The 14,058-nt window shown below is 52.4% G+C and overlaps 1 protein-coding gene across 1 annotated transcript; it reads left to right on the top strand.

The window, feature by feature from the left end:
* Positions 1-507: 507 nt before the first annotated feature.
* LOC133347161 (homeobox protein SIX6-like) lies at positions 508-4,978 on the top strand. The gene is given in 3 exon segments (XM_061559194.1): positions 508-1,148; positions 1,151-1,397; positions 4,467-4,978. Coding segments are annotated over 3 exon segments (783 nt in total). The 5' UTR covers positions 508-826; the 3' UTR covers positions 4,681-4,978.
* Positions 4,979-14,058: the final 9,080 nt, after the last annotated feature.

The following is a 14,058-nucleotide window of genomic DNA, read 5'->3' as shown; positions in this document are numbered from 1 at the left end:
ACACACACGCGCGCGCGCACACTCACAAAGACGCACGCACACACACACACTTCACACACGCTGTTGCAGCAACCGCGCGCGGATGATACGGGCAGAGCGGCGCTCTGCGCTCCCTCCAGGATCGGGCGCGCCAACCACGGCGCACTGAGCGCGCGCGCGCGTCCTGTCGGGCTAATTCCGTCGACGGGCAAGCACCCGGGACCGCTCCTCCGGTGTTCGCGTGCTTGGCACCCCGCGATGCGCGCGCGGCTCAGCGGAGGCGGCTGATTGGCAAGGCTGGTCAGAGCTGCCGTGTGCGCCTAAAGGGAGCCGTGGAAGGGAGGAGGAGGAGGGGGGGCAGTTGAGGGGTTGTGGCGGGCAGGGGAGTTTGGGTAGGGGGGAGGGTGAGGGGGTAACGGGGAGGAGGGGGGTAGAGAGAGAAGAGGGGTGGGAAGGAGGTCGGGGTAGGTATACCGAGTGAGTGGGTGGGAGGGAGTTTGACAGTGATGGGGAGAGAAGCCATGGAAACCGGGGCCAGACAAGCCATGGAGGACCAATCAGAAGTCGACCCTCTTTGCCACCGAAGAGCTGGGGCTTCGCATCCCTCCTAGCTGCTGGAGACCGGGCCTCGTCCCCCGAATAAATAAGGCTGGGGAGGCCCGCTTTGCAACATAAAACGCTAAGCGCAAGCTTTTTTATTTTTTCTCCCGGGGGGTTTAAGAAAGCGCCGCTGTGCATATCCTCCGAGGCTCGGGATAAGCGGTTGTTTAAATCGTAGTCACCACGCGTGGCCGCAAATCGCTCGGAGGAGACGGTCGGGTCGAGCCTGCCGGTACCCGAGGCATCAATGTTTCACTTGCCGATCCTCAGCTTCTCCCCGCAGCAAGTGGCGAGCGTGTGCGAGACCTTGGAGGAGAGCGGCGACATCGAACGGCTCGGCCGCTTCCTCTGGTCTCTTCCCGTGGCGCCGAGCGCCTGGGAGGCCCTCAACAAGCACGAGTCGGTGCTCCGCGCGCGCGCCGTCGTGGCATTCCACGCGGGCAACTTCAGAGACCTCTACCACATCCTGGAGAACCACAAGTTCACCAAGGAGTCGCACGCCAAGCTGCAGGCCATGTGGCTGGAGGCGCACTACCAGGAGGCTGAGAAGTCGCGCGGCCGTCCGCTGGGCCCGTGGACAAGTACCGGGTACGCAAGAAGTTCCCGCTGCCCAAGACGATCTGGGACGGGGAGCAGAAGACGCACTGCTTCAAGGAACGGACGCGCAATCTGCTGCGGGAGTGGTACCTGCAGGACCCGTACCCGAACCCGTCTAAGAAGCGGGAGCTGGCACAGGCGACTGGCCTCACGCCCACGCAAGTGGGCAACTGGTTCAAGAATCGGAGGCAAAGAGACAGAGCTGCTGCGGCCAAAAATAGGTGGGTGATGAGCGGTGGTGGCGGCGGTGCTGCTGCTGTTTTGCGTCGTGCGAAGCGAAGGGGAGACTCGAGAAAGCCGCGTCATTGTCATCGCCCGTAATGTGAGTTGCTTTAAGCTGCACGAGTCAAGCGGCTACTTTTGGTACGGCGCGTCCCGATTAATTGTAACGATACTCGCGGTCTTTCTCTCTCTCTCACTTTCTTTCGGTGTTCGTTCACATTCAGAGCCGACCGGTGTCGTGGTAGTGGTAGCTGCAGCAGCAGCAATACGAATAATACGTGATAATAAACGACGACGAGAGATGATGATGATGATGATGCGAGTGTGATGCATCAAAGTGTACTGTAGATGCGTTGGGATATTTAGGCAACGCGAGTGGGTTGTTAGCAGAGTCGTCGCGCTCTGTTGACGCTGCGTCGTATTGAATGCTTGCGAGTTAATTCGGCAGAGAGAAGAAAAAGGAACAGGCGCGTCTCCCGTCGCGATATCAAGGCCGTTGTTGTTATTGTTGTTGTCGTTGTTGTTGTCGTCGTCGTTGTTGTTGTTGTTGTCGTTGTTGTTGTCGTCTATTTTCAATGCGTCAACGGTCATGGCAGAGAGCGTCGAATTGTATGCGAGTGACCGTCGTGCACAACTAACAGCACACGTTGACGTGGGGCCCAACATTTATTTATTTGCTGAAGAATTAAAATGTTTTACAGAGTAAGTAGCGGCTTTGGTTTCTAGTGAAATGTGTACGATTATCTGCAACGCGTAACAACAAGGGCACTGTTGGGTATAATCCGCTATAATTACTTACAATATTAAATATTTACAACGAACATTATATACCCTAGTGTTGTTGTTATTATTACTGTCGCATTGTCAAAATATAATTTTCAACGTGGTATGTAGGGAAATAAAGTTGGATGTGTGTGTATATATATATGAATGCAGGCCGTCACTCAGAAACTACACATATATATATAATATAAATACCTAGAGTGATTTCGGTCGCAGTGTCGTCCACCGTGCGATGGGTCGCTGTTCGTTTTCAATTGGCAAGGTTCCTAATTTCCATGCCATACGCGGGGATAGCATCGGGCGTCTGTATCGCCTTTCGTGATAAATAGATCGGACAGCGCCTCGGCATTCTCGGCTGCGGCGGTGAGCAGATGTTGCCGGCAATATTGCAACATTTCCCATCCGAACGCGCGATCTCGCGACTATAAATGTGAGCCCTTAGAGGAAACAAAAGCAAACAAGAAAGTAACGTTTGCAGAGAGAGCTGTCAAGATGCATTGTAGAGAAAAGCGCAGCGTCAACTGTCGGACGCTTCATCATCTCGACGTTCGCTACTTTTGCGGTCGCTATGGTCCGTGTCGATTGTCCATGACAAGTGAATGGCTGGTCATACACATTGTGCGCGTGTGCGTCTATGTGTATACACAAACAAATAGATCTACGCGCGCACGCACTGCACCCATTAACGCAATCGCATTGTTCCTCGACTTGAGTCAAATGCACAAATTGTAATTAACGATATAATTACAAATAATTATAACGTCACTACGTTAGGATATTAATAATCACGGTGTTATTAATGCCGTTTATGTGACTTTTTCAAAATAAGCTCACCCCGATCTTACGGCAATGTTTTGGTCAAATTATAAAAAAATATCGCCGCACGCGCTCACTCTCGTTTGCGTTGCCATGCGCGAAGCGAGTGATGGTTGCGCGGCGTTCTGAGCCCCTCGGGGTGAGTGAGGGTCGTGGGGACGACACGTGGAGGACGACACGAGGAGACAGGGCGTGAGCCCCGTGGGGCGCGCGCGGGTGACATCCACCGACTCGCGTGACAAGTGGGGCGCGGCGATCATTTGATTTCACAAGTAATGGCACTTGGAACAAATATATATATAAATATGTGTGTATATGTATATCTCTCTCGAGTAAAAACAAATGACAACAGACATTGCACTTGAATTAATATGGTACGTTTTATATGATGCGTAGGATACATTTCTATAAAGTGCATTGCTTTCACGTTTGAGTAATATGGAAACAAAGCAAAATTGTCACTGAAACCCCAGAGTTACGATTTCAATTGTGTCCTCGCCTTAAAAACAAAGTGATATTCGTATAACATCCTCATTTAAAATCCATACATTTTCGCCTTTGTTGACTACACACGGCCGAAGAACACACACAATTACTCTACCCGGGTCTCCATGTAAACAACAACAGCCCAGACTCGTGACCCCAACGAGCTTAACAAGCAAAGGGCACCTGTCACGAACGATAGTTTCTATTGACCGCCACCAGGTCACACGCGTACCCTGCTTGTTGGCTCATTTACAGACCAGGTGCAGTGACTGTGAACGCGAGCCAAGCCAAAAGCTCCCCAGGTGAATGTTGGCACACTTCGTGGCCTCGATCACGTGCTTGTTGATGCTATTTTTGTTGTTGTTGTCATCCTTGTTGACGGAAGTTATTGTCCATGCTGTTTTCTTTGGTGAACTCGTGCGCTCGTCTCGAATCACAATGCGGCAACGGGAGGAGAATCTCCAGGGCGGCGCGAGTTGCGGTCAGCAACGTGCGCGCATTGCCGGCCCCAAGGTGCCCGATGCGACTCGGTCCAGTCTCCGGTTTACAGGCTGCTGGTTGCAGAAGGGAAAGGTTGCAGCCTTGCAGGGTGTGCACTCCAGAGGGACGCTTTGCAGGCTGTTGGTTGCAGCAGTCAGAGGACATCGATGCACGGTGTATTTGCAGGGTGTACTTTGTCGGTTGCTGGTTGCAGGGCGGGGGGGTAGATGACAACGAAGCAGGGTGTAGCGTGCACGGTGTAGACTGTAGAGGGACACGTGGTAGTTCGCTGATTGCAGCACTTGCATGTACGGTTGCAGATGCTGCTGCTGCTGTTGCAGACCACCAGCCGCTCAGCGTCAGCCTTTGCGTTCTCCTTTCTTTTCCCCCCGCATGAGGTGATGCAGGGCGTCGCATGACCGAGCTGTGCGTGTGTGTGTGTGTACTGCACGCCGCTGCTGCTGCCGCTGCTGCCGCCGCTGCGTTGTGCGTGTCGCTGTCAGGCTGCAGGTGCCCATAGCTCTGTGCTCGTCGGATCGCGCCGGGCACCCGGACTCGCGCGTCTATGGCGCGGGCGGCGAGGGTCGCCAGCTCAGCGAATCTCCCGACGCCGTCGCCAGCCCCGGCACCACGAGCCTCTCCAGCCTGAGCGATCGGCCAGCCGCCACGGCCTGCACCACGTCGCCCGCGTGCAGCGAGAGCGACTGCGAGGGTTGACGGAGACGCCAAGGAGGTCCCCTTACGCTCCCCGCCTGCACCAAAATCCCGTCTCCCAGACGCGTTCGCGTGGCGCAGGAAACCTGCTCGTCTTGTGGCGCGCCACGTCCATGGGCCATCCTCGTCATCATCTTCTTCTTCTGCTTCTGATTCTTCTTCCTTCTGCTTCTTCCGCGTGTCTCATATTTGTCCTCTTTGCGCTAACTGCTCCAGGGTGCAAGTGAGACGGCGGTGGTCGTGCAGAGCGTGCTGTGAGAGATGACGGACTTGCGTTGTTTTATATTTTTTGTGTGGGGGGTGGGGGGGGGAGGTTATTTATCATGATGCTGAATCGCTCGGTCGTCTTCATTGTCGGGTGTTTTTACTCTCTTTGTTTTTGTCATGAGCGTTTTCTCGACAGCTGCACTGTCCCACCTTGTCGTTCTCTCGTGTCCCATCTTCATCTCGGTATCTTTAGCCGCCTATTTTTTTCTCGTTTCCATGGACTTGGCGACCCTACATCTTTTTTTTTGCACGCGGTGCAAATTCATGGATGTATCCACGCGACAGCACACGTATACACATTTTTAAAGAAATATCTTACAAAAACAAAACCATACGGAGCAAAACAAACACTTACACACACACACAAACAACAATACATACCAACTTGAAACAGTCGATAGCACTGGAAAATATAACTTTTATTTGTAAAACAAACCAATCGAGGACTTGTATTCATCATGTCATGTTGGTGTGCTTATATATATACCGCGTCTTCGCCCCAATACCACACATCGTGTGACTAAAGCTGTATTTACGATAATTACATCATCCATATGTTGACAATCACCAATGCACGCCTGTTTCCTCTCTATGCTATATATATATTGTCGCTAATCGCCCATTAGCCAATGAGGTCTCAATGTTGTAATTGTAAATATACAAAAATAAGATGTTTATCTACATTATATTTCATTTTTGTTAAAAAACAAAACTACAAACGAACAAAAAAATAACCAGTAACGAGATAAGAATTACGTTCATTGTCCGTGCACGAAGTTTGTGTCTCTGTGTTGTACATACAATAAAATGAACAAAAACAATGCCATCGAAACCGCTGGGGTGGCTGGGTGGGTGGGGTGGGTGGGATTGGACAATCATGCGAATAAATTTGCTATAAAATGTCTCTTCTGTGGAAGTCGCCGTGTGATGTTTGCGCGCTCTGCACCCACGCACGCCGAGGCCGCCTGATTTAGATCTCGGGATTTCGTCATCGGTGTTAGTGGTGATCACTGTGAGCGCGACAACGGAGAAGAGGAGAAGAGAGAGAGAGGGGCCCAGAACGCGAGTGAATGTCCATCAACGTGACGTTGAGTGGACGTTCTCTGTACGCTGCAGTAAAATGTCCTACGGCAGCCCTTTCACGCCGCACGTGTCTGTCTGGCACGGTCACTTAAGACGCGCATCAATACCAACATACGTTTTACAATGGCTCATTTACACTGTGTGTGTATGTATATATATATGGACAGTACTTGCCCCAATAGTCTATTAAGGCTATAGCGGGGATCTGTGTCTTTGTGTGTCGTATGTGAAATATGTACGAATTCTTGGTCATTCAAGACGAGTATCGTTACTAAATGCGTTTTACAAATACACTGTGTATGCGCTGTGGTATGTACATCATACATCACCAGTTGTGTTTATCCACTGCTGGATGATGGATCTCCCATCATCGATGCCGTACGGAGTCGGCCGCTGATGGGCGAGATGATGTGGTCATACTTTACCACGCCGATGCATCCATGAATGATTGGTCATATTGGTACAAATACTTTCATTCAATCGGTATGCGTATCAACGTTAAACCACTACTTTGTCAATATCGTATATACACTGTGTATGTATGTATTACGTAAAATACGTTCGTTTTAAATTGTACATGTTAGTTCGATTGATGTGTCCACGACGGTGCTGCAATTCCATATCGAATGCGACGTGTAAGGGTGGATACACGCCCAGCACGCCTGATCGTTGTTCTACCTTCACGAACATCGAAAGGCATTCATCAGTGTATTGACCATGGCTGTATGAACATTATGAATGTGTGTGTGTGTATATATATATGTGTAGGGAGCGGCAGTGCAGTGATTAACACGCTGCGCTACGAACCTGGCCACCCGGGTTCTATTCCCGATCACGGCCAACACCCAGTGGCGATAATTATCTGAACCGGTCCTGCGCCTCCCCTAGGTCGACTCAGCCTCAAAGGAGTACCTGGTGCGGTGTGTAAACATCGCCACTGGGGAGACAAAGACGGCTGGGCGTGGTGCTGGCCACTCACCCAACACGTGTGCCGCGCCGGCGTTCATAGGTGCTCGCTAACAGCACTTGCCCCGACAATCTGTCCAGGCTACACGGGGGATCTTTGTAAATGTGTAAAGTCCGTTCTCAGCGAGGCAATTGGAGGCAGCCGCAACTCCTGTGGTCAGCACGTGTATGCGCATACAAAGAGTGTCGCTCGCTGTACGGCAACTGGACAGAGCGTTGTCGGTGCTTGACGTCGAACCCGGGCGCAAAGGGTTGCGAGCAGTCGAGAACGAGAGGTAGAGAACGAGCGGGAGAGACACATACACAGTGGCCAAAGCTCACAGAGACCATTTCTCCCCAGAAACTTGGGGCTCCCTTTGTTTGTCAATTGTTCCCCCCCCCCCCCTTCCCCCCGTTAGAGCCTCAACAGACTGTTGGGGCAAGTGCTGTTCGCGAGTATCACATGCGAAGGGCGGCACGGCACACGAGGGGGTGGGTGGCCAGCACCAGGCACACACAGAAACGAACACAATTCCGCATTACCTTCCCAACGAGGACAGTTTATTAGAATGATTCTAATCGTTGTAACGCATTTGTTTAAGCCACCCAGTGCCTTGTGCTGGTACACATGTCCGAGCAGGTCATGCCCACACCTCACCCAACACCGCCTTGCACTGACAAGACCTACGTGGTGAAGAAGAGTTGCACCCCACCCACCACACCCCTATGTGTTGGTGGGTAGGACCTTAACAAAGGTGTCGAAAGTATTTAACAAAACAAATAATTGCAACTGTTTTAATTGTCATACTATTCAACACACACACACACACATGAATGGAACGCGTAGCGTCGGAGCCTCTGTATGCCACTGGGCGTTCCAAGTTACAATAATGTTACTAGATGGCGGTAGTGAACAGGGCCTGACTCACACAATGGACTGGGACACAAAGGGACTGTGTGAGTGCGCATAGGGGAAGGGGTCGACACGTGCGGCCCGCATGGCCCGGAACCGTGGGCCAAGGGACAGGGCAAGGAGGGGGGGGGGGGGTGAGATGCCATTCACAAGGATCTACACTTGCATCTAGGCTTCGGAGGGGAGGGCGGGGGGATTTTGGCTGTGTATCCCGTGGTTATTATCTCATCTGATGATCTTGTTGTTGTTGTTGCTGCTGCTGTCCTATCATAGTTCGAGATGTGAGATCGGTGCCGTGCTGGAGCGACGATGTCGTCAGCTCGCGGGCTAGAGTTGGGATATTATAGCGCGCGATCGTGCACAGAGGTTGGTGGTGGGTTTAGGAGGAGGAGGGGTTCTTCATCCAGCAGTGGGTTGAGCCTGACCGCCGCTCCAGCTGCTGTTGTATGCACAGTACCGCATATTTTATGCAAGTTCTATTAAAAATTCACAGACAGTGAAATGTAACTAGTTTACTCTCCCCCCCCTCCCACTTGATCTAGCTAAGATTTTAAATGAAAATAAAAGCACGTGTTTTTTTTTCATTTACAACTAAATTCCCTAAATTGAACGCGTACAATTGAAGCTGAATGTGTAAAAAAAATATACAGTCACAGTATACATATATGCACGCGAAAGGAAGGCACACACCAATCAATTGTTAGATCTCCCCACGTCCCTCCGTGAAAATGCCCGCACTCTGCACAGATCGGGATGCTCGTGATGAGACGGGGAATGGCGTGGACGGGAAGAGATGTCCTCCCAACAGCAACTATGGCCCCAAATTGGAAACGTGCTACTTACGCAATGAGACTAATTAAATCATTTGCTGCCAGTTTCATTTATTTATTAATGTCATCACGTTACGTCTACGGAACTTCATCTGGAATGCTTAGGTGTATTGGACGTTGTATCCTGTACGAATCGCAATCCGTGAGGGTTGTAGGTAGAGGGCAGAGCGATCGATCACGGCCGTACCCATTGAGCAGCGTTACAAATAACGCGTGGGTGGTACATGTGGAAATGTAAGAAGATGTGAAATAGAACCTTTGTGAACTCGGTCGCCTAATTTAATCTCGTTATTCGCAGCTCGTCAGGTACATGCATTAACTGATGCACAAAAAAACCCACCTGATCGTATTTTGTCCACGCAAAGACAAAGGTACCCCATATAGCCTTTGACAGACTCTTGGGGCAAGTGCTGTTGGCGAACACCTATGAAGGCCGACACGGCACGCGAGGGGGTGTTGGCGGCGAGAACCACGCCCGGCCTCCTCCGTCTCCACACTGCCGATGTTTGATGCACACCGCAACCAGGTACTCATTTGAGGCCGAGTCGACCTATTGGAGGCCCAGAACCGGTTCAGACATTCACTGATGTTGGCCGTGAGCGAGCCTCGAAGTCGGGTCGCCGGGTTCGTAGCGCCACCGCTCCCCGTCCACACGCGCGCACATTGTCCGCCTTGTTTTGTCCTTTATTTTACCCCGATTTAATTGAGCGAGCTGCGAGACCAATTACGCCACCATTGCTCGCGACAGCAGCCAAAGCGCTTTGACTTCGCGGCGGCGGCATCGCAGCTCTGCACGCTGGTACGGGCGGTCTGACAAATGGGCCAAATAAAAAAAAACAAGAGGAGAAGAGAGGGGCCGATCAGGCGGGTGGGGGGGGGGGGGGGAGCAAGGGAAGGGGGGGGGGGCGAGAAAAGAAGGGGAAGAAAAATCAGCATAGCGTGGGTGAGTACTAGGACCAGAGCACGCGAATTGTGGGACTTTCTTCTCGTTTGCCAGACTTCCGCACAGCGTCGCAAACCCCACCATGTGTCTCTTGGCATCGTGGTGGGCGAAAGCTCACCGGCGGCACATCGCGTCCTACTTGCACTGCTGCACCGCTGTCAAATAATAATAATAATAGGAATAAGAGATCAAGCACCACTGGCCCCCGTCGCCTGGAGCTGCCATGCATCGCGCGTGGGGAGCGGTGGTGCAGCGGTGAGCACCGTGGGGAGCGGTGGTGCAGCGGTGAGCGCGTGTGGAAAGCGGTGGTGCAGCGATGAACGCGTGGGGAGTGGTGGTGCAGCGGTGAGCGCGTGTGGGGAGCGGTGGTCAAGCGGTGAGCGCGTGTGGGGAGCGGTGGTGCAGCGGTGAGCGCGTGGGGAGCGGTGGTGCAGCGGTGAGCGCGTGTGGGGAGCGGTGGAGCAGCGGTGAGCGCGTGGGGAGCGGTGGTGCAGCAGTGAGCGCGTGGGGAGCGGTGGTGCAGCGGTGAGTGCGTGGGGAGCGGTTGTGCAGCGGTGAGCGCGCCGTGCTCCAGACGCGGCACAAACCCGGGTTCGATTCCCGCTCACGGTCAACCACCAACACCCACCAGTGGCGATTATCTGAACCGGTCCCGGGCCTCCCCCTCCTAGGTCGACTCAGCCTCAAATGACTACCAGGTGCGTTGTAGAATCGTCGCCACTTAGGGAGACAAAGGCGGCCGGGCGCGGTGCTGGCCACCCATTCACTCACCTCGTGGTGCCGTGCCGGCCTTCACAGGAGGTGCTCGCTAACAGCACTTGCCCCAAAAGTGTGCCAAGGCTATACGGGGGATCTTTGTCTTCTTGTGTGTGTGAGTCAGTGCGCCTGCGCCACGGCCCGCTTAATCCACAACAAATTAGCAAATCGGCCCGCAAGTTCTAAGACGATTAACACACTGTTTTCTAACATTACACGGGGCAGATTGAAAAGCAAATTTCATGCCTTTTAGCCTGAGCCCTCGTTTAACCGCCAGCCAGAATACTTTCCCCTCGCAGAGAAGAGACAGCGGCAAACGGCGGGGGTGGGAGAGGCATGATAATGACTCCGCAAATTAGCGCCGGCGAACACGAGACAAATTTGATTGCGCGCAAGATAAGCAGTTAATCCCCTTAACATTGGACAATACAGTTGCTCTCGGATAGATAAGGCGCCGGTGTTGGCTCATAATTCGAGCGGCCCAGCGTCCGCTCGCCTTGCCCCTCCATTCCGCCGCCTCTAATCTCGTTGCTGCATCTGAAGCTCGCTGGTAGCGGCGGCTGCGTCCTCGCGATATCGGACCGAGCCGGGCAGATGGCGGTGAACCGGCCTCGACTTTATTAATGCTGACAAGTTCCCCCCCACTAACGGCGCAAAAAATAATAATCATAAAAAAAATAAAAATAAACGACCGGTCCGCTCCGTGTCCTCTCGCCGGCGCTCATTTGGCGCATCGCAAGGACCCAGGGCAGACAGGCCCGCACGTGGTGGTGGTGGTGGTGGTGTCATCTGGCATCATGGAAGGAACCAGGTAGAATCTCACGCACGCATCTCGCGGTGACATTCCAGCCGTGGGCTTCGATTCTGTGCGTGGCCGCTCCACGTTCTTGTAATGCATAAGCGGAGCAGTTTTTTTTTAATGGTTGTGCGTTCTATTGACTTAATGGATTAATGCGGCATTCATAGCTTACCTTGTTTGTACTGTCCACATGCACCTGCGATTAAGCAAGAGTGGCTACCTGCGGTGCGAAAGAGTTCAACATACATACATATACTGTATAAAAAAAACACAACTTGCATTGGATGCCGAGTCCAGGTAATGTTGCAGATGTTTTTCTCTCTCGCAGATTTATTGTGATAAAATTGTCAGGTTCGGATACAACTAATGTTTTTCGAGATGTATACAAAGCACGCACATTAAGGTCCATGTTTATTTATGTTCTTGGCTCATGGTGCATAGAGCGATTGCTACGGGAGTGGACCTTTGCATACACAGACATATTAAACAGCAATCGTTTTACAAACGTTCGTGCAAGACATTTTTAAACATATCCAACCGTGGCCATCATTGAAAAGAAAATCTCTCAATATCGTTGCAACGTTGCCCAGAGGTGTTGTTAAGGGGTCCCGACAGAGTAACGACGTTGCCATTCCTGGGCGAGAGCCTGATTCACAAACCTCGGTCCCAGACATTGTCTGTACAGTACTTACGCCACATGCCACCGTTACTATTATTATGAAATACTAATGACGACGAATTGCGTTCCCATCTATACTGCCTGCTGGACAGAGGCGGGAGGGTTTCAAAAACTTGCACAATTGCTTCAAACGGGAGATCCACTCAATCCGACGACCTCTGGATTCATTGTCCAGCGCACCGCTAACCATTCACACCGGAGCAGCATCGCATATTTTGTTGTGTTCTCACTGTACTTTACACACACACACCAAACAAATACATTGTATTAGCGGTCGATTACTGATTGTGTGTGTCAGCCTACCTTGGAGTGAAGCGGGCTACATAGTGGTTCTCCCGATGCTCCCAAAGAACCCGTCCTATGGCCACGGTTTGGATGATGCATCACGTTGGAGACGCATCCGATGACTTTCAGGAAAAAAAAAATCTGCACCGCTGCGAGGCTTTGTTGTGCGTTCTATGTCTTCGTTCGTGAGCCGTGGTCAATCCACTGCTGGATGAAGACCCTCCCTCCTCGACCCGCAATCTGCCTCTCGTGGTGTCGCCGTCCGCCTAAGCACCTGCGATACGGAACCGATGTCATCATCGCTCCATCTCCTCGGCGGGCGTGGTCGCTATCGCGTCCTATGCACTGGCCTACCCACTCGGGTTATTAGTCGTGTTCTTGACCATTGATCGTCATGGCCAGCGGCTCGGACGATGATGATAATGCATTGCGCGTCGACGATTCTTCTTCTTCACATATTCGCGTCGTGAAAGACGAGTCGAAACATCGCCTATTGTTGTTGAACGCGTTTGCGCGCGCGCGTGCATGGGCATGTGCACGAGTGTGTGCATGAACACGTGTGTGTGTGCACGTGTGTGTGCATGTACACGAGTGTGTGCATGTGCACGTGTGTGTGCATGTACACATGTGTGGATGGACACGTGAGTGTAGATGTACACTCACGTGTACACGTGCATGGGCACGGACACGATCGTGTGTGTACACGAGTGTATGCGCATGAACACGAGTGTGTGCATGTACACGAGTCTGTGCATGTACCCGTGTGTGTACATGTTTGTGTGTCTATACGTATGTGTGCATGGACACGAGTGTGTGCATGTACACGTATGTGTGTGTGCATATACACGTATGTAAGCATGTACACGTATGTGCATGTACACGTGACGGAGTGAGTGGCAAACAATTAAGGGAAAGGAACGCGTCCGAAAGAGTTTTTTTTCTTCCCAACCTCGCAAGGAGATGGAACGATGACACCTGGTAAAACTGTTAGACCGCGAACATCGTGAGAAACTGTGGCCGCTTTTTTGAGTGGCCTTTGTTCATCCGGGCACCCAGCAGTTGGTTTGCTGCTGATGCTGCTGCTGATGCTGCTGCTGCTGATGCTGCTGCTGATGCTGCTGCTGATGCTGCTGATGCTGCTGCTGATGCTGCTGCTGATGATGATGCTGCTGATGATGATGCTGGCGACGAGCACACACACGCGCGCGCACGATTCGCTAAGGCGCAATGCCCTCGCGAGCGGCCGCCAAAGAGGTTCACATCCCCGGGGTCGCTCCAACGGAGGAGGTTGTTTTGATGCCGAAGGAGTCGCTGATGCATGTTACAGAACCCAAGCGCCCGTGGCTACGGCGCAGTGCTACACTCGCAAGCACAGCTCCATCAGCCAGGGTTCCCCCGCCCCTCCCCTCTCCCTCCCCCCTCCTCTCTAAAAGGCCTTGCTCTTTTTCATTCGGCCATGCGATATTTTATTTTCTCTCGGCGGCTCTATAGAGGAACAGCCGAGGCCAGGGTCCAGGAAGGAGAGAGCCACGCGCCGCCCGTCTGGGTATGTGCACAAGCAATCGGCTTCTTCTCTTTCCACACACACACACACACCCACCAGCGCGGGAGAGGTGAAACATAGTTCTTGCTCAAGTGAGCATCGAAGCGGTGCCCGGCTCCCGTATACAGCCCTACACCAGTGGTGGAAATTCCACTTTTCTATGGCGGAGGAGAGTTAAATTCATAGGACAACCTCTGTTGGCTTCCACACGGAGGGCTACTAATTGTATCTATCCCCGCAGGGATTGTGGGCTGAGTCAACCTCTTTACCTTACAACCTTCCGATTCGAGTTGCTCACCCCACTGGTTGAGCCACCTGGCCGGGGGGAGCGGTGGCAT

Source organism: Lethenteron reissneri, chromosome 25 (genome assembly GCF_015708825.2).
Source record: "Lethenteron reissneri isolate LAM-NWPU_2019-01 chromosome 25, ASM1570882v1, whole genome shotgun sequence".
Classification (NCBI taxonomy): Eukaryota; Metazoa; Chordata; class Hyperoartia; order Petromyzontiformes; family Petromyzontidae; genus Lethenteron; species Lethenteron reissneri.
The sequence above is the reverse complement of the archived record's forward strand: the minus strand, read 5'-3'. Positions and strand labels throughout refer to the sequence as shown.